The sequence below is a fragment of the Crinia signifera genome, chromosome 6 (assembly GCF_055691185.1).
Source record: "Crinia signifera chromosome 6, ASM5569118v1, whole genome shotgun sequence".
Classification (NCBI taxonomy): domain Eukaryota; kingdom Metazoa; phylum Chordata; class Amphibia; order Anura; family Myobatrachidae; genus Crinia; species Crinia signifera.
Window position 1 is genome coordinate 241,176,815 of NC_139222.1, and position 26,026 is coordinate 241,202,840.

Genomic DNA, 26,026 nt, shown 5'->3' on the forward strand with positions numbered 1-26,026 from the left:
CCGCAGACGCTGACCCAGTCCCTTCCTCCATCAAACTCCTCCTCCCACCTATGTCCTTCTGGCTGCAGGGGAGAGGAGGAGGCGCCGGGGACAGCCGCTGAAGCCCGTGATGTGACGGAGACCCCCTGCACACCACATCATAGGTATCGCCGGGGGCCTCCGTCACTGCATTGCTATGCTAGTCATATGTTAGTACATATGCGCTAGCATCGCTGCGGCGGCGAATGGCAGCAATGTATTTTAATACATACCGCCCTAAGGCCCTTATTCTAGTTAAATCGGATGGATGCGTATTTAGGATGGGCACCGAGTGTTCTTAGCCCCGCCTACAGTACGGATCGCTCACACCGTCCGAATGTGGTAAGACGCCGGGGAAACGGACCGTGAGTGGATGTTTCATGCGAACACCTCCCCCATCTGTGGGAACCTCCCCCATTCTCCGATGGTCGCCGACCATCGAATGATGGACTAAGCGGTCAGGCAGCACCGAGGGCTCCAGACCACTCGGACATTTTTCCGTATGAAAGCAAGGATATGGGCGGGCAGCTGACATCCGGCTATGTCAGCTGTCCGCCACCCCCCCCCCACACACACACGTGCGTCAGGGCCGGATTACCATTTATACGCCCAGCATTTTCATGGGAACGCTGGGCGTACGCATATGGTAATGAGCCCAAACATCCCGTCACGCCCCTCTCCACCCCCTGCTCGGATGGTTCCGACAGATCGTTTTCTGCACAGAACTCACGCCGTGTTCGGACGTGCGAGGCGTTCGCACATGCGCAGAAATGCCTCTGCATATGCGCCAACACCAAACATCGGCCGTCCGACCGCACACGCAGCCATCCGACTCAATCAGAATAAGGGCCTAAGTGTGCAAAATGACAATTTATAGCAGTATAATATGGGAGGTGCAATTTTATGTGATTTCCTGTAAACCCCCTCCTCCCTCGTCACTGTAGCATTCATGTTAACGCTTGCTTAGTGGACAAACAACACTTCCAGCCATGCAGAGTAGTATTTCTGTTTGTGTACCACAGGACGGGGAAGTGATTGGAATAAACACCCTGAAAGTTACCGCTGGCATCTCCTTTGCTATTCCATCCGATAAAGTCCGCAAGTTCCTTGCAGAGTCACACAGCAGACAGTCTGCAGGTAACTGTGTCCTTTCTGTTCTTACATTTGCAGGCTTGTAGTGTGTAGAGGCCTTCACTCATAGATAATGCCAGCACACAGCTTACAGACAGAGGTTTGAAGGGAAATGAGTGTAACCACACTGCACAGAGTCACAAGGAAGCACACCCAGGTGGTGACCCAGTCACCTGACTCTCCTGCCAAACCGCTGAATCAGACCCAGCGCTGCACAAACACATCCTGCATAAATGATGACAAACCCCCCCCCACACACACACAGCTTTGAGAGTACTAATTGATCCTTTATTCACTCATGTGTAACCTTACTAGCTGTCATTTTTCAAACCCATTAAGGAAGATGGCAGTTATGAGCTGATTGGCTGGTACTTTATCTCTGTTCACTTTCTCTCTCTCTCGATGGCTTAGCAACTGGCACATTCATATGAGATACTTAAAAGATCTGCTAGACATGTCAAAAGAGTGCTACTGTATGTAATGGCTAGACATATTGCTTTTTAAATACGTTTTTTAAATAGAAATTATACACCTAATAAAAATTATAATAACATTACAATGTTTAATAAAGTTTTGTAAAAAAAAAAGCTCACCAGCTAAGTGGTTAAAAAAGACATTGCAGGACACAGCCAATTAGTATTGGAGCTAAGGATGGGATGTAAAGCCGCCTGAGTTCCGCTGCCGTACAGGATGTTTTTTTTTAAAGGGGCAATCACTAACAAGGCATGGTTTTGCCTTATAAGTGATTGCCCCTTTAAAAAATACATACAGCCTGTCCACGGAACTTGGGCGACATCACATCCCACCCAATCTATTTTTTTGCTTTAATTCCCCAAGTGGTTAGTTATATACCAGAGCGTAGGGGACCACTTAAAAGGTCTCCATGCAAAATATCCCAGAAAAAAAAAAAAAAATTGTGGGGCGCTCAAAGGTACACAACAAATATAAAGTTTTTTATTTAATAGACATACACACATAAAACATTACATGTAATCTAAAAATATGCACACAGTGAATACATATACCATTTGGTCCTCAATAGTTTAAAAGGTCCCTTATTTTATTCAAAATATGTTTAAGACCCCTTTTGGGGAACAGTAAATTGCCATTTTGGAAGCCGGTTAATAGCTCAGTTTCAAGTTCAGCTAAATTAAATGGCAATAGTTTCAGAAAGTGAGAGTCATCCAGTATATGGTGTTACAGGAGCTGATTGTTACTTCAAACAGTGGATACTGATGCCGCTCAAGAACTGGCTTTGAACTCCGAACATTGGAAGTAATATAATTGTTTCCAAGTTTTTACAGATACATTGTTGCAATCCAATTGTTTGGCAAAACATTTACTTACATTTACTTATACCCCTTTCCCACTGCAGGCTTTACACGTGTAAATGCCGTTTTTTTAGCCTTTTTAAACGGCTAGAGCTGCAGTGGGAAAGCTCCAGGTTGCTTTACACGGGTAACAAATACCGGTTTTTGTTACCCGTGTAAAAAGCAGTGTTTTTACCGTGTAATAGCCGTTTTTTCGGCAGTGGGAAAGGGGTAGCCCTTTACCCGTTAAAAAAAAAACCGGCATGGGGTCCCCCCCCACTGCCGAAACCAGCACCAGGCTGAAGGAGCCGGGGCTGGTAATAAAAAATCAGGAAACCCGACAAATAGGGGTTCCCTGATTTTTTACAACCAGCCCCAGGCTCCAGGTCCGGGGCTGGTTCCCAAAATACGGGGGACAAAATGACTAGGGGTCCCCCGTATTTTAAGAACCAGCCCCAGGCACAACCAGCCAGCAGGGTAATGCCACAGCCGGGGGACACTTATGATATAAGTTCCCGCGGCCAAAGCATTAACCCTACCGACCAGTCAGCCTGGCCAGGGGCCCTGGGGGAGTGGGGACCCCCCCAATAAAGGGGTCCCCCCCCTCCAGGACTTACCTGACCAGGCTGAAGCCTGGTGCTGTCCCCGGTGACCCTGGAGCGGTGGTCACCGGGCTGATGGTATTGTGTAAAAAATAGAATAAAAACCATTGTCTTTTACTGGTGAACTATGAGTCCCAGCAAGCCTCCCCCGCAAGCTGGGACTTGGAGAACCACAAGTCCCAGCCTGCGGGGCATTAAAGGGCCCGCTGGGTCTTGTAGTTCCACAGTAAAAGAAAGAGTTAAATAAACACACTGACACACGTGAAAAATAAAAGTTTAATACATACATAACACATACATACTGATACTTACCTATCTTGAGCCCGTAGGTAGCCCTGGTCCTGATGTCCTGGTCCGTGTCGGCGTCTGTATCCAGTCGGCATCCCTGTCGGCGACGGCGTCGGCGGTCCGGAGTCCGAAGAAATCCATTTGGGAAGCTGTGGAAGGAAATCCTACTCACCTGTCCCAGCGCGACGTAGTCCAGGTAAGGTCTTTGCAAAAAAAACAAACCGAACACCCGATCCAAGCGGACAGCTGAGAGACGCACGGTGTGTTTACATCGTGCGGCTCCGCCCCCGAATGCCGCTATTGGCCGCCTTGCGGCCTAGCGGCTCCTGATTGGCCGCTAGGCCGCAAGGCGGCCAATAGCGGCATTCGGGGGCGGAGCCGCACGATGTAAACACACCGTGCGTCTCTCAGCTGTCCGCTTGGATCGGGTGTTCGGTTTGTTTTTTTTGCAAAGACCTTACCTGGACTACGTCGCGCTGGGACAGGTGAGTAGGATTTCCTTCCACAGCTTCCCAAATGGATTTCTTCGGACTCCGGACCGCCGACGCCGTCGCCGACAGGGATGCCGACTGGATACAGACGCCGACACGGACCAGGACATCAGGACCAGGGCTACCTACGGGCTCAAGATAGGTAAGTATCAGTATGTATGTGTTATGTATGTATTAAACTTTTATTTTTCACGTGTGTCAGTGTGTTTATTTAACTCTTTCTTTTACTGTGGAACTACAAGACCCAGCGGGCCCTTTAATGCCCCGCAGGCTGGGACTTGTGGTTCTCCAAGTCCCAGCTTGCGGGGGAGGCTTGCTGGGACTCATAGTTCACCAGTAAAAGACAATGGTTTTTATTCTATTTTTTACACAATACCATCAGCCCGGTGACCACCGCTCCAGGGTCACCGGGGACAGCACCAGGCTTCAGCCTGGTCAGGTAAGTCCTGGAGGGGGGGGACCCCTTTATTGGGGGGGTCCCCACTCCCCCAGGGCCCCTGGCCAGGCTGACTGGTCGGTAGGGTTAATGCTTTGGCCGCGGGAACTTATATCATAAGTGTCCCCCGGCTGTGGCATTACCCTGCTGGCTGGTTGTGCCTGGGGCTGGTTCTTAAAATACGGGGGACCCCTAGTCATTTTGTCCCCCGTATTTTGGGAACCAGCCCCGGACCTGGAGCCTGGGGCTGGTTGTAAAAAATCAGGGAACCCCTATTTGTCGGGTTTCCTGATTTTTTATTACCAGCCCCGGCTCTTTCAGCCTGGTGCTGGTTACGGCAGTGGGGGGGACCCCACGCCGTTTTTTTTTTTAAATTCTCCCCCCCCCCCCCTATCTTTACACTGCTTAAACGGGTTTTTAAACGGGTAAGTGTGAATGTGACAAAAACAGCTTTTAAACGGTAATTTACCGTTTAAAAGCTGCAGTGGGAAAGAGTCTTTATGGCTCTTACCCGTTTAAAGACCCGTTTAAAAAAAACGGGTCTTTACCCGTGTAGGCAGTGGGAAAGCAGCATTATATACCGGATGACTCTGAAAGACTATTGCCATTTAATTTAGCTGAACTTGAAACTGAGCTATTAACCAGCTTCCAAATTGGCAGTTTACTGTTCCCCAAAAGAGATCTTAAACATCTTTTGAATAAAATAAGCGACCTTTTAAACTATTGAGGACCAAATGGTATATGTATTAAGTGTGTGCATATTTTTAGATTACATGTAATGTTTTATGTGTGTATGTCTATTAAATAATAATAAAAAATGTTGTATTTGTTATGTACCTTTGAGCGCCCCGCGCTTTTTTTCTTTTGTCTGTGCTAATATTTGGAGGTTGGCATCCCACCAGCATGGTGGCTACAGGGTGACACATTACACTACTATAATTCCTAGCGCCAAAGACACCTTCTTTGTATATGCAAAATATCCCTCCTGCGAATCTCTTGCACCTAATTACCGTCTCATAGACCACACAGATATTTTACCCTGATTGTAACATTGTGCAGATGCAATTATAAGCACCCTTGCTACAATAATTATAATTAATAATAATTAGCGATAGGCACAGTCATGGCCCAGGCCCCCCCTGGAAACACTTTCCAATTAGCTGACGCAAATATTGTGACCTCTATATGACATCAATACTAGTAGTTCTGTCGGGTTGTTTTGATGTTCATGTGCACGGACATTGAGCTATAGATCTGTTTAGTTTTATAGATCTGATTATTCACAGTGACAGGCATATCTACGTGGATATTTCCAGAATCCATGACACCCTGATGACTAATTATAAATGTGCATATATGACCATATGCCACCAGGGGCGGATTGGGAATTAAAACCAGCCCGGGAAATATCTTGAAGCAGCCCTAATGGGGGTGTGTGTAGCATTATGGGGGTGTGGCCTATTTCAACGAGGCCACACCCCATTTTCGCTGCTGTGGGGGCATGGCTAGTTGCTCTCCGAGCTGCTTGCTGTGTCCCCAGCCCCTCAGGCTACAGAATAGGCGCATGGGAGGGGGGACGCAGGGTGGTGTAAAATGATGGGAGGGGAGATGCAGGGTGGCTGAGGACGAAGGGAGGGAGGACGTATGCAGGGTGGCATAGGACCAGTGGCGTCACTAGGGTTGGTGTCACCCGGTGTAGGAACTCATGGTGTCACCCCTTCCCCCCCCCCCCCGCCAACTTTCTGGAAGACAGAGAATGGATGCTTGTACGCGCCGGAGGCGTGCCGAAAAATTGGGGGTGTGGCCTATCAGAAGGGGGCGTGGTCTGTACCATGATTGTACTGTGTACCTGCAGATTGCACATTTTAGCAAACTATACCCATTACACATGACGTAATGCCAATTACACATAATGCGGCACACGTGATGCCAGTTACACATTACGCCCCACACCGCAATGCTAATTACACGATACACTGCATTCTGTGATGCTAATTACACATTATGCCGCACACCTTGATACCCATTACACCCCACACTGTGATGGCAATTACCCAACGCTCCCCACACCGTAATGCCCATTACACTGCACAATGTGATGTCCATTAAACATATGCCCCCACAGTGCAACACATATGCCCCCAGTGCCAGATATGCCCCCCACAGTGCAACACATATGTCGTAGTGCCAGATATGCCCCCCACAGTGCAACACATATGTCCCAGTGCCAGATATGCCCCCACAGTGCAACACATATGCCCCGGTGCCAGATATGCCCCCAGTGCCAGATATGCCCCCACAGTGCAACTTACTGTTGTCCCCTGCCGCCGCTGCTTGCTTCTTCCCTGGGGAGGGGAGCGCATCTTCTGTCTCTCCTGCCCCTCCGTCTTCTATCTCGTGGGCTGGCTCCTGACTGGCTGCCAGCCCGCGAGCTCTGATTGGTGTCTGTGTCACAGTCACACAGGGAGGGGAAGGAGAGATGCGCTCCCCTCCGAACGCTATCAGCAGAGGCGGGGCGGCGGAAGCCACGCCCCTGCCACTTACATATGCGCGCATGCGCATTTACAAGTTTTAGGGGAATTAGTTATGGGGGTACGGGGTACCGGCAGTATATCTTTTACCGGTACGCCATACTGCCATACTTGCACCACTGGTGTCACCCCACTTACTGGTGACACCCTGTGCGGGTCGCACCCCCCGCACCTGCCTAGTGACGCCACGGCATAGGACGCAGATTGTGAGGGGGCATGGTGGCACAGGATGCAGTGTAGGAGGGGGAACGCAGAGTGACAGAGAATGCAGGGAGGGGAGTCGCAAAGTGGTAGAGGATACAGTGGCGTTGGTTGCATGGTGGCAGAGGATACAGGGAGGGGGGACGCAGGGTGGCGTTGGATGTAGGGTGACAGAGGGGAGACACAGAGTGGCATAGGATGTGGGTTTGCGGAGGATTCAGGTAGGCAGGGGGAAGCAGGGTGGCGTATATACATTATACATATGCCACACACCGTGATGCCCATTATACATATGCCACACACCGTGATGCCCATTATACATATGTCACACACCGTGATGCCCATTATACATATGTCACACACCGTGATGCCCATTATACAGTACATATGTCCCACACCGTGATGCCCATTATACATATGCCGCACACCGTGATGCCCATTATACATACTGTATGTCGCACACCGTGATGCTCCATTATACATATGCCGCACACCGTGATGCCCATTATACATATGCCGCACACCGTGATGCCCATTATACATATGCCGCACACCTTGATGCTCCATTATACATATGTCGCACACCGTGATGCCCATTATACATATGTCACACACCGTGATGCCCATTATACATATGCCACACCGTGATGCTCCATTATACATATGTCACACACCGTGATGCCCATTATACATATGTCACACCGTGATGCCCATTATACATATGTCACACACCGTGATGCCCATTATACATATGTCACACACCGTGATGCCCATTATATATATGCTACACACCGTGATGTCCATTATACATGTCACACACCGTGATGCCCATTATACATATGTCACACACCGTGATGCCCATTATACATATGTCGCACACCGTGATGCCCATTATACATATGTCACACACCGTGATGCCCATTATACATATGCCACACACAGAGATGCCCATTATACATATGCCGCACACCGTGATGCCCATTATACATATGTCACACACCGTGATGCCCATTATACATATGTCACACACCGTGATGCCCATTATACATATGTCACACACCGTGATGCCCATTATACATATGTCACACACCGTGATGCTCCATTATACATATGCCACATCGTGATGTCCATTATACATATGCCGCACATCGTGATGTCCATTATACATATACCGCACACCGTGATGCCCATTATACATATGTCACACCGTGATGCCCATTATACATATGTCACACCGTGATGCCCATTATACATATGTCACACACCGTGATGCCCATTATACATATGTCACACACCGTGATGCCCATTATATATATGTCACACACCGTGATGCTCCATTATACATATAACACACACCGTGATGCCCATTATACATATGCCACATCGTGATGTCCATTATACATATGTCACACACCGTGATGCTCCATTATACATATGCCACACACCGTGATGCCCATTATACATATGTCACACACCGTGATGTTCATTATACATATGTCACACACCGTGATGTTCATTATACATATGTCACACACATGATGCCCATTATACATATGTCACACACCGTGATGTCCATTATACATATGCCACACACTGTGATGCTCCATTATACATATGCCACACACCGTGATGCCATTATACATATACCACACCGTGATGCCCATTATACATATGTCACACACCGTGATGCCCATTATACATATGTCACACACCGTGATGCCCATTATATATATGCTGCACACCGTGATGTCCATTATACATATGCCACACACCGTGATGCCCATTATACATATGTCACACACCGTGATGTCCATTATACATATGCCACACACCGTGATGTCCATTATACATATGCCACACACCGTGATGCCCATTATACATATGTCACACACCGTGATGCTCCATTATACATATGCCGCACACCGTGATGTCCATTATACATATGCGACACACTGTGATGCTCCATTATACATATGCCACACACCGTGATGCCCATTATACATATGCCCCACACCGTGATGCCCATTATACATATGTTACACACCATGATGCTCCATTATACATATGCCACACACATGATGCCCATTATACATATGCCACACACCATGATGCTCCATTATACATATGCCACACACCGTGATGCCCATTATACATATACCACACACCGTGATGTTCATTATACATATGTCACACACATGATGCCCATTATACATATGTCACACACCGTGAGGCTCCATTATACATATGCCACACACCGTGATGTTCATTATACATATGTCACACACATGATGCCCATTATACATATGTCACACACCGTGATGCCCATTATACATATGTCACGCACCGCGATGCTCATTATACATATGTCACACACCGTGATGCCCATTATACATATACCACACACCGTGATGTTCATTATACATATGTCACACACATGATGCCCATTATACATATGTCACACACCGTGAGGCTCCATTATACATATGCCACACACCGTGATGTTCATTATACATATGTCACACACATGATGCCCATTATACATATGTCACACACCGTGATGCTCCATTATACATATGCCACACACCGTAATGCCCATTATACATATGCCATTGATACACCGCTCACCAGAGTAGGTGAGCGAGCTGTCTGCGAGGTGGGGGACTGGATGTGGCTGGATCAGCTGAAACGCTGCTTTGAGTTGAGCAGCGTGTCAGCTCTTCCAGCCACATCCAGTCCCCCACTGCGCTGACAGCCCGCCAACCTCTTATGCTGAAAGTGGCTGTCCGTTGTTACAGCCATATAGCATCCCTTCCCACGCCCCTTAGCAGCAGAATGGACTTACATACTTATACACATAACGCCAGCAGTAGTAACGATACTTATACACATAACACCCATGGTAGTAACGATACTTATACACTTAATGCCCACAGTAGTAACAATGCTTATACACATAACGCCAGAAGTAGTAACAACGCTTGTACACGTAATGCCTACAGTAATAACAATGCTTATACATGTAATGCCCGCAGTAGTAACGATACTTATACACATAACGTCAGCAGTAATAACGATACTTATACACATAATGCCCACAGTAGTAACACTTATACACATGATGCCCACAGTATTAACAACGCTTATACACATAATGCCCACAGTAGTAACAATGCTGATACATGTAATGCCCGCAGTAGTAACGATACTTATACACAACGCCAGCAGTAGTAACAATACTTATACACATAACGCCAGCAGTAGTAACAACGCTTGTACACGTAATGCCCACAGTAGTAACAACGCTTATACACATGATGCCCACAGTAGTAACAACACTTATACACATAACGCCCGCAGTAGTAATGACACCTATACATGTAATGCCCACCGTAGTAACAACACTTATACACATAATGCCCGCAGTAGTAATGACACCTATACATGTAATGCCCACAGTAGTAACAACACTTATACACATGATGCCCACAGTAGTAACAACACTTATACACATGATGCCCACAGTAGTAATAGCACCTATACATGTAATGCCCACAGTAGCAACAACACTTATATAAATGATGCCCACAGTAGTAACGATACTTTTACACATAATGCCCGCAGTAGTAATGACACCTATACATGTAATGCCCACAGTAGTAACAACACTTATACACATAACGCCCGCAGTAGTAACGATACTTATACACATAACGCCCGCAGTAGTAATGACACCTATACATGTAATGCCCACAGTAGTATCGATGTTTATACATGTAACGCCCACAGTAGTAACAATACTTATACACATAATGCCCACAGTAGTAACAACACTTATCCACATAATGCCCACAGTAGTAACGATACTTATACACATAATGCCCACAGTAGTAACGATACTTTTACACATAATGCCCGCAGTTGTAATGACGCCTATACATGTAACGCCCACAGTGTGGCTGGGTGGTGGGTGAAGGAACTTGCGCGGCAGGAGGGTTAAGTGGGCGGTCGGCTGAGTAGGGTGCTGTGTAGGCGGCTGAGTGCATCATCACCGCAGCCATGCTTTGGGGCCCCTGAGAACGCCGGGGCCCGGGTCAGCTGTACCCTTTGACCCACCCTGTCGCCGGGCCTGAGTACATCCCCCACCCCCATAGGCAGACATGTCACGTAATCAGATCCCCCTCCAGCACAGCCCCCAGTCCCCCCAGCAAATAGGCAGACTTGTCACATATTCCCATGCCCCAGGCCCTCCAGAACAGCCCCCCCATAGGCAGACATGTTACATACCCCTCCAGCACAGCCCCTATAGACAGACATGGGGGGGGGGGATCTGAATGTCACATGTCTGCCTATGGGGGAGCTGAGCTGGAGGGGGATCTGAGTTGTCACAGTGAGTCTGTCTGCCCTAATGTCACAGACCCCCTTCCCCCTCATGTGCAGGAATGTCACACACACAGATTCCCCTCCAGCAAAGCCTACCTACACTGTAACTGGCACATGCAGGGAGATTTATTCCCCATGTCCCTCACACACAGCGACAGAGGTGAGTGTCTCTCTCTCCCCTTACACCCCCCCCCCCTCCCTCATTCCCTAACAAGTTTGCCAACCAGTGTCCCCAGAGCCCACAGTGTGACTCACATTATAATTCTTTCTGGAAGATGAGAAGCCTGGCCACAGCGCTGCTGCTCCTCGTCTCTCTTCCCTCTCAGGCTGACGTCATCAGTCTGAGAGGTGCTCCCCCTGGCTGCCAGCGGCTGTATCTGCAGCTCATTGCAGCAGCAGCAGCAGCAGCAGGGAGGAGGGAGCCGGACGGAACGAAGCACACGCAGCCATCTTCATTGAGGGCACAGTGCCGCGGCCCAGCACGTAGATGCCGCGGCAGCCCAGTGAGGTAGGCGGCCCATTCTGACTTAAAAGGTGGCGGCCCACCGGGAAACGGCCCGGTTTCCCGGTGGGCCAATCCGCCCCTGTATACCACTGAAGCGGCAAGTGAGATGATTTAAAATGACATTTACTATGTTTCAAAGCATTTTTCTTGACCCTTTTCAGTATTTATTGAGATGAGTGATCTGCTTATTTGTAAGGAGCTTGTATGACTGTACACTTCTGTTTGCAGGTCAGGGAATTAAGAAGAAGCGGTACTTGGGAATAAGGATGCTGTCACTTACTCCTGGGTGAGAACTCTCATTATTCATTATGACTGAAAGAGAGTGTTCACATACAGCAGGGGTGGGGAACCTTTTGTGTGCCAAGGGCCGTTTGTATGGGGAAAAAATCCTTCGGGGGCCATAACTGAAAGTTTCTCTTACAAATTGTCCTGCTGCAGCTGTCCCACGCTCCGGCGGCTGCCGCTGAATAGGACTGACAGTCTCCGGCTGCTGTTGATTAAGAGGAATCTCGCAAGAAATATTGACCTCTTGCGAGATTCCCCTGTACTTGACTCCCGGCAAAGCAGCCGGGTGGGTGTGAGGGCCACTCAGACCGGCTACGGGGGCCGCATATGGCCCCCGGGCCTGAGGTTCCCCACCCCTGACATACAGTATAGTTGATTTTATTTTACTGGCTTCTACATGTAACTATAAAGCAGGGCCGAAACTAGGGTTTCCGGCGCCCGGGGCAAGGCAGTCTTTTGGTGCCCCCTCCCCCCCTAGTGATGCTGCTGCGCGCCGGAGGCGCACCGAAATTTTCGGGGGGGCCTGGCCTAATTTGGGGGCGTGGCCTATAATCGCTGCTCTCCCGCGAGGCCACGCCCCCATTTTGCCGCTATGGGGGCATGACCCAGAGGCTCTGTGAGCCTCTAGCCATGCCCCCAGCCCCCTGGCTGCGGGAATAGACGCTGTGCGCATGCGCACAGCGTTTATTCCCTGCTGCTTAGTTAGCAGCTGACAGGGGGGACCGACCAAATGACGCCTTGTCCCTGGCGCCGGAGACCCCCCCCCTCCCCGCACAGTCCTCTCACCGTTGAAGCCGCAGATATGTCCGTCCATCTCCTACTAGCGCTGCGGCGGGAAGCGCTGATGACTTCAAAAAGACTTGCCGGAGGCTGATTGGCTGAATTCAGCCAATCAGCCTCCGGCAAGTCTTTTCGAAGTCATCAGCGCTTCCTGCAGCCGCGCTAGTAGGAGATGGACGGACATACCTGTCACCGGACCTCACAGCGCCCCTCACCTCCAGCGCCCGGTGCGCGTGACCCCCCAGCCCCCCCCTAGTTACGGCCCTGAGTGCGCGTGACCCGCCAGCCCCCCCTAGTTACGGCCCTGTATAAAGTAACTAACGGTGTCACCATGTGTTGAAGTGAACAGAGGATAACACTAGGTGCCATCCTGGGGGTATGGTTACACGACAGTGGGCACACAACCCAGCCACCAGAAAGTATTTCTACAAGCAAATATAAAATACTTATAGCTTCCATGCCATCCTTAGGTTCAGTCGCGTGGTTGTGGACATGGGGGGTTATTTAAACCTGATCGCTTAGTTGATCGATTATCGTATGATTGCTCATGCATTTTGGATTGTACTGCACATTCGCAATGCCAAACAGCAACAAAAATCAGCGATTGTTTTATTCACAATATGGCAGCAGTTTGATTGACTGGAAGTCGCTGTTTTTGGGTGGAAACCTGTTGTCGAGGAAATGCCAGGAAAAGACAGGTGTGCCCAGGCATTTCAGGGAGGATGTGTGATGTCATCTCTGGCCTCGATCAGCCTGTCTCTGTGGGAGGGTCAGAGTTATGAACATTTGTGTAGACTGGGAAAATCATTAGATGGTGAGTGAGTTGCGAATGGATTTGCAGAATAGCGGTTGATTTGCAAGCCATTCATGGACTTGCAAGGGGCGGGATTTCACCCTACCTAGGTGATGTTTGCTCTTCTGCTTATCCCCCTGATGGCTGATCTGCAGCTGCCAGAACTGATTGTGTCTTGTATATCAAACAGAAGATTGATGTATCAAGCTTCAAAAAGTGATAAATCGGAGAATGATAAACTGCCAGCCAATCAGCTCCTACCTGCCATGTTGCAGGCTGGGTTTGAAAAATGACAAGTAGGAGCTGATTGGCTGGTTGTTTATTACTGTCACTTTATCACTTTTTGAAGCTTGATACATCAGGCCCAAAGGATAAAAGTTGTAAACACAGGAGAAGAACACAGGGGAGCGCTGGTGAAGGATACGACGGCCGGAGGGCTGGTGCGATGGGTGGGACAGAGGACTTGCTGTTTCTGCAGCTGCCTCTCTCTCCAGCCCAGCACATTGCAGCATGTGGTATGTACAGGGCTGTGGAGAGAGGTTTTTGCACAACAGACATTTTTTGCAAATTTTCCTGATGTTTCATGCTTTTATTTTTATCGGGCTATCCGATTGGATCACCTGATGAAAGACCTATTTCTCAGCAAAACTGCACAGGTTCAGTGAAACCTGTGTGTTTTTGCCAGATGCAGCCCCATTTTCCCTGATATATATATTTTAATTATATAAATGTATATATAATAAGTTATTCTATTCACCACCCAAGACTGTGCAACTAACGTTGTCTTTTCATTGTAGCAAAGTGAAGGAACTTAGAGAGCAGCTGAAGGATTTCCCTGATGTGACCTCTGGAGCTTACATAGTAGAAGTTATTCCAGATACGCCGGCAGAAGAGTAAGTAGGGGGTTACAGTTCCTCTGATTCCTACTCACTCTGGAGTAGGGTGGCCAATCCCGGGATCGGGATCGGCGGGATCCCAGGATTTGGCCACTAAAACACCGGGATTTTGATCCCGGGATTGGAGTTTCCAATCCCGGGATTTCGGTATTAGACTGCGCATGTGCAGTTTAATGCTGGGCAGCATCTGATCGGGTGCTCAGACTCTGCCCGGCTTCTCCCGTCCCCGGCAGTGGGGCTTTGCGCAGCGTGACGACGTCACAGGTCACGCTGCGCAGCCCACACAGCGGCCTTGTCCTAGGTGTGCTGCCCTCCTGGCCTGGCTGTCTGAGTCAACAGCCCGCCCGGCTCCAATGTCAGCCCAAAAGCCCGCCCACCCGGCTCATTACACACCCGCCCAGCTCATTACTCATTACGAATTCCGTGATTGAAAAAATGCCCCGGGATTGACATCGCTACTCTGGAGACAACCATTTAATCTACAGATCCAGTAGTTTTTGCCCTGTGCTGACTGAATTTTTATAGTGTTACATACTGATGGAACCATAGCTAATGTGAGTCACAAAATGTCTGCTAGTTACAGTGAAGGTCGGATTGGACCTATTACAATTCTTTTTTTTAACAAAAAATACAATGCAAGGCCCTGCTCCCATAGCTGAACCTCCGATGTTCTCTCTGGCTGTGCACCGGCTGAGGCGCTGTACCGTTGAGCCACAGTACATAAGGCTAGGTCGGGTATGGTATATCGAATCGACCATGTTTATGTCGATGATACCATGACCGACCACTATTGGTCGAAGGCACATAGTTAGATGCCTAAACTTCGTCAGCCGCGTCTAGTTAGACAGTGACGGGAAATCGACATCTGTCAATGGTCGACAGCAACACGTTCAACATTAGCAAGGTCGACACAAGTTTTTCTTTTTTTTTGTGCCGAATGTCACAGGGGTCCCCCGTGGATACTGTATATGTGCACAGTGTCCGCTCTGGCTTTGGGCACGATGCCTCGCTACACTTGGCACACGATTATACTCTAACTCTATGTTCACTTGGATAGTAAACTATAAACCAGACATGTCCAGCTGTTGTGAAACTACAAGTCCCATCATGCCTTGCCACAGTTTTGCTATTAGGGAATGCTAAAACTATGGCAAGGCATGCTGGGATGTGCAGCTGGAGGGCCACAGTTTGGACATGCCTGCTATAGACCAGGTGGACCTGCACCAAAATAAAAAACATGAAAAACTAATTTCAACCGAAGTGGGGTTACTAAGGGTGTGTGTTACATTTTTTAAGTGTGTATGAGGCCTTGGGTGCAGGCTATGGGGCAGTGTCTATGGCTACGGGACAAGGTAGAAGATTTGGGAGCAGGCCTTGTTAGCAGTGTGTGCCTATGGGAGCAGGTGTGTGGCCATGGCAGCAGACTGTAGGGCAGTATGTTTGGCTAGTACCATTCTCCCCTCGGTCAGGGGGATGGTGCATGGGGACTCTCAGCATTTTCTGGGCGTTCCAAAAACAAAATGGTGGGTGCGCCCAGCAAAACGCTGCGCGCGCTGACTGACGGGTAAAAAATAGATGGTCGTCGACCATTGAATGATTTTTGACCTAAACGCTCACATGCGAATGAATGTGTATGCAAATCATTTATTTGCATTGCGGCGGGCGGGAATACACTCGGCGGGCGACATTAAAGGGCTCGCTAAGCAGTGAATCTTCGCTGCTTAGCTAGCCTTACTGAATAGGCCCTAAAGGTGCACCCTTCTAGCCAACCAATCTTGCCTTTCTCCTTTGCTGTCGTGGGTCACATGTCATTTTCCATGGTATTGTGCTGTTCACATGGCCTGATGACATCAGAGGGTACATTAGCTGAGGGGGATCCATCATTATTTTTATTATTGTTTGTTTATATGGCGCCACAAGTGTTCCACAGAGCCTAACAGAATACAAAAACAAGAAAACGGCGACTTACGGTAAAAGGACATTTTATCTTTGGTTTTTGTCTCAGGGCCGGACTGAAGGAAAGTGATGTGATAATCAGTATCGGGAGTCAGACGGTAACATCCAGCAATGATGTCAGTGAGGCTATTAAAAAGGAAGGATCTCTGCGTATGGTGGTACGACGCGGGAATGAGGATGTCGCCATCACAGTGACGCCAAAAGAAATCGATCTTTAATGGGAGAAATGAGCTGGTTTCATAGGTCTTCCGATATACAGTTCTGCAAGATGGCACTGTCAGTGAGAGGACATTGTGTTTAAGCACTGTGTATTCGTGATCCCCACCCATGAGGCCCCCTATAGCTTTGGAATACAGAACCCTCTGTTCCTGCACCTGCAACGCTGGTACGCGCCCTTCCCTAAAATATCATGTTGGATCCTGTGTCTTTACTGGTGGAGCAGTAGAAGGAATGGTAAAATAAAGATCTAACGTTTTAACGTGGTGATCTAGGTTATATATTTACATTTCTTTTCAGAAGTTTCTCATTGTTTTCTAATCTGTATGTCTTTTGTATTTAATTTACATTTCAACTTGTTTTGATAAGAAAAAGAGTCAAGTTCAAACTCACTTGCAGGTAGCCATATTGTTGACCCCTTTTTTTTGACCATATGTCATAAACCTACGTCAAATGACAGATCAGTAAGCAATTATAGTTTACTATTGCTGGCTGTATTGTTCACTGGTTCCTTGGGCCTACTGAATGATTATTATTGCCAACTAGCCAAGTGTCTCTTTAGCTATACCATACAGACCAACATTACGACATGCAAAATCGGGACAAAATAAGCCCCACCCTGATCTGCAGAGACTCCTCCCCTATTCTCCCAGATCCTGCCCACAAGTCTGTGCAGGAAGGACCACTTAAGTTCCAAACCCACTGCTTTCAAGGTTTGTTAATTTTAACACCAAATTTGGACAATAGGGAGATTTGGGCTTGACGCGTTTTGTGGCCTGTATCAGTATTTGTAAACAGTCAGCCTATCCATTTGCTAAGATGAATTGAGTGAATTTATAGGTTTCGTTGTCATTTACTGCTGGTTCAGCCCATAAACTATCTGCTTACACTGTATGTTGAATTTGTGTCACTTTATTGGATGCCTAGATCTGAAGGTCACCTGGAGTGGCCATTGTTTGTTTCTTGTACTAAAGGTGATTTTACACACTAAACCAAGTTGTTTGTGTCTCCTCTTTAATATTGTTTCTGTCTTCAAGAGGTCTATGAACGTATTAATCCATTTGTTTTGTTGGGCCTAAAGAAGATTTCCCTTGAATTTCCCTGGCAGCTTCCCGGGAGGGCTATATATGATTTGGTACTTGGGGAGCTGCCGGTGGGGAACGGGCTGCAATAGCAGAGGGAGCAGGAGATTCTAAAACTCTTATTCAAATAAATGGGCACCCGCTGATTAGCTCTCTCAGCCAATCAGTGGCCACCCATTCATTTGAATAGGAGTTTTAAAACCTCCTGCCCCCGCTTCATTACAACAGCCTCTTTTTTCAGCTGCCAGTGGTGGGGGAAGAATTGGGGGTTCTCGGAGGCACAGAGCGTGGAGAGTGCCTCTCCTGCCCGGTACTTCCCCTTTCTGCAGACTATAGGTGTGTGCCAGTGGTGCGACACCACTGGCACAAACCTACGGCCCTGATGAATGCAATACATGGGGGGGTGCTAAAAAGCACCTGCGATGTGTCCATGATGGGTCCGATCTGATAGATCAAAACGTGCTGCACATATGATCTTCAGGATGCGATTTGATGCACATAGGAACGCACAACGGTTGTGGACTGCTGTCAAACACCTCCAATTTTTCCAGTTTTCATCCGATATATTGAACCAATCCGGATCAGAGGAAACAGCAGCAATGTGTAAAAATGCTAATGCTGGAGGGGGAGTCTATAGGACGGAGAAGCCCCCTGCCAGCCTCTGTCATCCGACTGCCACATCTGCAGCATATGATCTATATTACGAAGATTGCTCAGAATGTGACCAGCTGGGGCCAAGACTTTTTCATCTGAAGACAGTGACCCCAGCACTCAAGGAAAATGGGGGCAACATGATCTCATTTGCAGGAAGGCTGACCAGCCCTGCCTACTCCTGCCCCCAAAAGGCAGGAACCTGTCAGTCATGCTGCAACTTAGGTGGTGCTGCATGTCAGACAGTACACGTTCTACACGTGTGCAGAATGATCCTGTACAAAATGCCCCCAGAACGAGTGACATTCTTGTCCAGCATCAATCTACCCATTCGCAGGCACTGGCCACTACTTGAACCTTTGTGTGTCCTGCAGAAAATGTGGACATGGAGCATTACATCCAGCACATCTGCCAATTCCCTGGTAAATGTCCATATAAATGTGGCTTTCACATGGGAATCTGGCCTGCGCTGTATTTGTCTTACTGGAGGAAGAATGCAGAGCTCTGATATGCTGCTGGCACAGGGTTCCTGTTGCTGATAGAGACCCAGAGATTGTGTTTTGGAGGGATCTTTGGATTCTTTACACTGCAAAGTCTGATAAAGTCAGAAATAGTATATAAATCATCTAGTATAAACATGTACTCTACGGAGTCTTTCCTGGTTAGTTTAGCGTAGTAAAATGAACAAGAATTTTACTATGCACTATGTAAAGTTAAAAATGTATAGCAGACGTGAACATCCTGTGCAGTTGGACTACAAGTCCCATCATTTCACAACCCTCAAATTTCTAGTTTCACAGCAGCTGGTCACAAAAGGTTATAGCCTATATTGGATGTGCAGACAAACAGCTCCACCGAGTGGCCACATACAGAAATGTTTCTTCACATTGCTGAGCCTGAACAAGACAGCATACAATCTAGCAAAAGAAGAAAAAGAAAAGGATGTCCTTGATGGGTGCACCTAACGGTCTTGGTTAAAATGTAACCTTTAATAGTTTTATTTAAAACTTAGCGAAATACGACAAACACACATGTAACATCAAAACGTGAATACAGGGGAAGGGTAAAGTGTGTTTATTAAAAACGGTGGCTCACTCTTTGCGTACAGATGTTCTTTGAATTATTATGGATCACCGGTTATATTGTGTCGACACACTTGTCTCGAATAAATTCAATTAATATTATGGTGTCTTTATTTTGGTTGGGGTGTCATGCCCTAATGGGTACATCTAGGGGTGTGTCTGTGTGGGATTATTAGCCTGTCTGAGGTTATTGACAGGTAGGTTTGTTATCCCTTAAGTCCTGGATTGGGGAGGAATATTGATCAAAGATGACAAATTGAAGCCAACAGTTTGGCTATACAGCACTTTTCTGAAGTCAGTCTTATGGGTCAGGCATTATATACAACCGACATTGCAGTGGTCGACATCCGTCGACTTTTCTAACACATCATGTATAGTATGTTCCTCTGATGCTTTGCGGAGGATAACCACCCTTTCCTTTGCCAAGACAGCATACATAATTCAGCTTCAATTTTGGTACAATTGAAGGTTTCTTTTGCATGTTCGAGAGTGTCCTGCAAAGGGTAAAGCCACCCAGTATGAAAAGGTCTTCCCTGAGCTGCATTCCGCATTGCGGAAATCACTGCAATCGCACATCACAGGCACAGCAATTACCTTGTACTGGAACCACACAGAGGTACTCAGTAACACTGGAGAGGTTGCAATCTTATAATTACCTGTGATGTACCCAGCTGCCACACATTTTGTTTAATTCACCTCTCAATGGGTCCGATTCAGACCAGATCGCTGCTGTGCGAATTTGCACAGCGGACGATTATCGATAGACCGCATGCATCAGGGCAGCGATGCATGTGCCCAACACTGTGTTGCACTGACATCCTGCTACTTTTTTTTATTTGCTAGCCCTTCGCAAGGTGATTGAGATAGGAATCCAGCATTTGGGGGTGGTAAACCGTCCATTTCAGGATAAATGCAGGTGTGACTAGGGAAAAAGCAGGCGTGTCCAATCGGTTTAGGGGATTGTGTGTGATGTCCGCTCCGGCCTCGATTAGGCTGATTTCATCGCAACCCCTGAGTAAGTCCCCGGCTACTCTGTCTGCAATAAGTGGCGACCAGCGAGGAAATCATTCAGTGGTGAGCGGATTACGAATGGATTTGGCCATATTCTCTGGGCTGCGTATAGATTAGCAGCCATACAAATCTATTCACTCAGTGAGCACATTCATTCGCACGGCGGGATTTCACACTAGTGACATTTACCTGATCACTGGCTGGCGCTAATTTGCACAGCGCAATCAGGTCTGATAAGGGCCCAATGACTGTACTCCATTACTAAAAAATGTCATGTGTTGAGTGTAAAGGAATATAGGGGGACATCTACTCAGTGCTCTAACATCTGCGACCGCACATCGCCGGCTACCGCAGACATAATTATTGCATATGCACTAACATATGCGATAATTATGGCAAAGGACAGCTCTTGCATTAGCCAGCGGTGCAGCGGTCCCCGGCGGCTCCCCCCTCCCTTCCTTACCCGGCGCTGCTGCTGTGGGGCGGGTTCTACTCCTCCTCCCTGCACCCAAAAGAGGATTTACAGTGCAGGGAGGAGGAGGTCTCTGGTCCAAGCAGCACAGCACTGTGCTCAGAGCCAGATTAAGGTCTAAATGGGCCTGGAGCTGAAAATTATCAATGGCCTATTATGCACAATAATAGGGGTTGCGGCCAGCACCTAATAATGTGGGGGGCGTGACCAGTGTTCTGTTTGGGTGGTGTGCTCATGGGTGTGTCTGTATTTGTGTAAATACTTTCAACTAATTATATATGCCTGGAAAAGGCAGGGGGCTGGCATAAGAAAAATGCAGGGAGATATATTGGTGGGTGCCCTCCAAAGGTGCACATGCAGGATACCGATGTTCTAAGATACTTGCAGGGCGAGGCAGCATTCCAGTCATAAAAAAAATACTGAAAGCCGAAACTTGGTAGACAACATTTCAGCACCTTTTATGTGGCTACCTAAATTTACCACACCATATACCACTTATACAAATCATGCAACACAATAGTAACCCCCTTATACTGTACTTGCCTCTTACACATTGTGCCACATGGAATGAGCCAAAATTCACACTGACTGAGCCAAAATTCACACTATGGCACACAGATTGAGTCAAAATTCACTTTATGCCACACAGATTAAGGCAAATACACATTGTGCCACATGGATTGAGCCAAAATACACATTATTATACCAAACAGATTGAGCAATAATGCACAATATGCTTCATAAATAGGGGCATTGCGCGCTGAAGGCGCGCATTAAAAATTTACACCATAATGCCCATTACATGTTAGGCCAAACACCATATTCTCCATTACGTATTATGCCAAACACCATAATGCCTATGAAAAATGATGCTACTTAAGTGTTGCTTACCAACATGTTCATTGCCAGGGGTTCCATGCTTATTGCCAGGGGTTCCATGCTCATTGCCATGTGGGATTACATGCTCATTGCCAAGGGAGAATACATGCTTGCGGTAACTGGGGGATAGCCGCCGCCGGGCAGAAATGACAGCCATTGACAGCTGGGCAGAGAGCAGGGGGATGCCTGGCTGTATTCAGAGCACTGCATGTACCGGCTATTTGTAATAATACCCCTTTCACACCAGAAAATGCAGGGACTTACCCGGGAATATGGCCCCAAGATCATGCAGGGACATTCCCAGACTGGACCGTTTTACACCAGCCTAGTCCCTGCATTTTTTTGTGTGAGGGGGAGAGAAAACAACCCCCGTCCCCCTTTAAACAACCAGCTACATCTTCGGAACCAACTGACCGATTTACATGTAGGCTTCAAATGATTTTGGTCCCGTGAAACTGGGCCATTTGGTTCCAGAGAAATCTGTCAAACAACATGAACAGCCATGAAATTACATTTCAGAAATGAAAAAAAATTGTTTTACCCGCAATATCTCTAGAACCAATGAACCCATATGGACCAGGTATCAGATTGAAGGCCCAGCGATTTGGGTTCGACTGAGATCAACCTCAAGCTTCTGTGATGCCTCAGGGGGAACTGGCAGCTGTTGGAACCGGGTGGAGGTCGGAATTAGCGGGTCCCATGTTATCCTATGGGGAAAACGTTCCAGGTTTGCCTGTCGGTATCTCTGGTTTCCGGGGGGCTACCGACACGGGGCTGGGCTCGTTTGAAAGCTCTGGCCCTCAGCTACAGAATGGGCCTATTTGGAGAATGGGCCTGGAGCTGTAGCTCCATCAGCCCCATTGTTAATCCGGCCCTGACTGTGCTGCCCAGACACAAGTGAGGGGGGGGGGGGTCGGTGGGGGTCCGTGCGGGGGTCTGTTTGGGGTGGCGGTGGGTCAAGGTAGAAGCTCATAGGCTGGTGATGCCCCCCATCGCGGTAACCCGGTGGGGGGTCTTTAGTGCATCCCACAATGTGGTAAAAACCTGGATAATGGGTTTTTTACCGCATTTTACGTTTAGAGAATCCCGCCCTTGGAGAGAGATTAAGCACAAGACAATCAACCCCCACTGCCATTTTAGGCTGTGTTTGTAAACAATTTGCTTATTGGTTTGTCCATTATCTCTCTCCACTTTATCTCTCTTCATGGCTTAGTACATAGACTCCATCGTATATGGGGTAAGTACTGATCTAAGCTGGGTTGACTTTCCTGTTACAGGAGCTGATTGTTTGCTACTTTATCTTTTTCCAAATTGTGATAAATCTCCTCCTACATAGCTATTTTTAGACCATTGTAAAGTGTGATGAGATAACTATACAGAAAACATAAGAAATAGAGAGCGCAAGAAACACTCAAACTTTAAAATGTTATATTTAATTATAATATAATGCACACAAAGGAACATCAATAAAAAGTTGGTATAAATGTGATAATCCCTAAAACATCCAATTAGTAACAATGAATATAAGAAAGGACGGTAACCAACAATTAACTATTGTTGTGATTGAGATAATTTGCCAAATGTAATTTTGGGGTCTTGGATGTGTTCTTATCTGAGGCTAAATTGGTGCCTATCAACTGTTATACTCTTGGTCTTCCTTTTAATGTAATTGCAATTTATGAAAGTTTCAACATGAAGGTCCTCTGTCTTTTTGTAACCTATTAAACTATGTAACAAACCATGACCTGCCCTCCAGAAGTTCCTCCCAAAAAATCAAATAATAAAAAAGTTACAACAGTATGTCCAGCTATTCTGTTATTGTTCAAAGCATTACATATGAACATGACACTTGATGCTTTAATAAAATAATAAAAAAGAAAAATTGCAACATCTCACTAGTAACCAAGGACGTAACTAAAACTTTGTGGGCCACAAAACTACTGTATAATGTTTAGGGGCCCCTTAAATCAGGTTTCCACCAAAGTGGCGATGGCTCAGTGACATGTAACTGCACGGACTAGCGTTGCACATTGGTCATGGTTAGTAGAAGTGATACCAGAGAAAGTGACAGCAGTAACGCAGAGACAGAGGGAGGCAGTGGGCATATAGAGTCAGAGGCACTAGAGGCATGGAGACAGAGGCACTGGGGGCATGGAGACAGAAGCAGAGGGGGCATGGAAACAGAAACAAAGGGGGCATGGAGACCTTTGCAGAGGGGGCATGGAGACAAATGGGGCATGGAGACAGAAGCGGGGGGGGGGGGGGGCATTGAGACATATGCAGGGGGGCATGGACACAGGCACAGAGGGGGCATTGAGAGAGGCAGAGGGGGCATGGAGACAGTTGCAAAGGGGGCATGGAGACAGAAGCGGGAGGCATTGAGACAGATGCAGGTGGGTATGGAGACAGGCACAGAGGGGGAATGGAGACAGAGTCATCAGGAGCTTGGAGGCTGTGGAGGAGAGGGACTCACAGCATGCTGCTGCTGCTGCACTTTGAGAAGGAGTCAACATTGGAAAAGGCAGTGAGCTGTGTGTTGGGGTTATATACAGTAGACTATAGACATTTATTAAAGATCATATATAGTGCCGGGGGTCTGCGCATGCGTGGCCAGCGCTGCCCCCCGCCGGTAGTGCGGTCTGTAGCCCATAGGCTACAATGGGCTACCTCCATCTCAAAATGGTAGTAGCCCAGGGACCTGAAGAGATGCTGCCTGAAGTTGATACGTCGGGGAGGTTCGCATTCCCCATAGTAACATATGGGGGATGCGACCGGCATCTGTGCAGGAGGGATTGCAGCAGGGATCACAGATTCCTGCCGTGGTTCCTCCTGATACATTCAGGTGATACTTAATATTTGCGGCTTTCCCGGGGATACAGCCGCAAATATTAAATGATAAATGGGTCCCTATGCCCCTGCTGCTGCAAGGTCCAAATCACAAACATCCCCACCCTCTCTCCTCTACTGGCCATCACATATATATATATAGAGTTAGCTCCCCCCTGAAACCCTATGTGTGCAAACAGTGGTATAGAAGGGGGCTGACTGTGGACTGTGCTGCTTACTGAAAGGGACTGCCGCTGCAGATCACACTCAGAGGAGGACGCGGTGAGTCATTGGGATATTTTAGAGACACTGCACCATCAGCTGCACCGCTGTGGAGCTACCTCCGGTCTTGCGAGATGATGACTTCATCATCTTGCGAGTCTCTACAATAGACAGCTCCGGAACCAAGCACACTGTATAGATCCCAATGACAGTACCACACGCGGGCGGCGCACTACCTACACTACCGGTCAAAAGTTTGGGGCCACCCAGACAATTTAGAGTTTTACATGAAAACAGACTTTTATTAATCAAATGAGTTGCAAAATGAAAAGAACACATAGACAAGACATTGACAAGGTTAGAATTAATGATTTTTATTTGAAATAATAATTTTGTCCTTCAAACTTTGTTTTTGTCAAAGAATGCTTTTTTTGCCGTAATTACAGCATTGCAGACCTTTTGCATTCTAGCTGTTAATTTGTTGAGGTAATCTGAAGAAGTTTCACCCCATGCTTCCTGAAGCACCTCCCACAAATTGGATTGGCTTGATGGGCACTACTTGTGTACCATACAGTCAAGCTACTCCCACAACAGCTCAGTGGGGTTGAGATCTGGTGATTGCACTGGTCACTCCATTACAGATAGAATACCAGCTGCCTGCTTCTTCCCTAAATAGTTCTTGCATAATTTGGAGGTGTGCTTTGGGTCATTGTCCTGTTGGAGAAGGAAATTGGCTCCAATCAAGCACTGTCCACGGGGTATGGCATGGCGTTGCAAAATGGGGTGACAGCCTTCCTTATTCAAAATCCCTTTTACCTTGTACAAATCTCCCACTTTACCAGCACCAAAGCAGTCCCGGACCATCACATTGCCTCCACCATGCTTGCCAGATGACGTTAGGCTCTCTTCCAGCATCTTTTCACTTGTTCTGCATCTTACAAAAGTTTTTCTGTGTGATTCTCGCTGTGGACATTGACACTTA

At 47.5% G+C, this 26,026-nt stretch overlaps 1 protein-coding gene across 1 annotated transcript in view; it reads left to right on the top strand.

Annotated features, from left to right (window-relative positions):
- Nucleotides 1-17,811, top strand: part of HTRA1 (HtrA serine peptidase 1) — a 32,883-nt gene extending 15,072 nt beyond the window's left edge. Inside the window, exons 7-10 of the mRNA XM_083149198.1 lie at nt 1,041-1,155; nt 12,122-12,179; nt 14,549-14,644; nt 16,653-17,811. Of these exons, the coding sequence (XP_083005324.1) occupies nt 1,041-1,155; nt 12,122-12,179; nt 14,549-14,644; nt 16,653-16,821 (438 nt within the window). The 3' untranslated portion in view covers nt 16,822-17,811. The remainder of the gene's footprint in view (nt 1-1,040; nt 1,156-12,121; nt 12,180-14,548; nt 14,645-16,652) is intronic.
- The last annotated feature ends 8,215 nt before the right edge of the window (nt 17,812-26,026 follow it).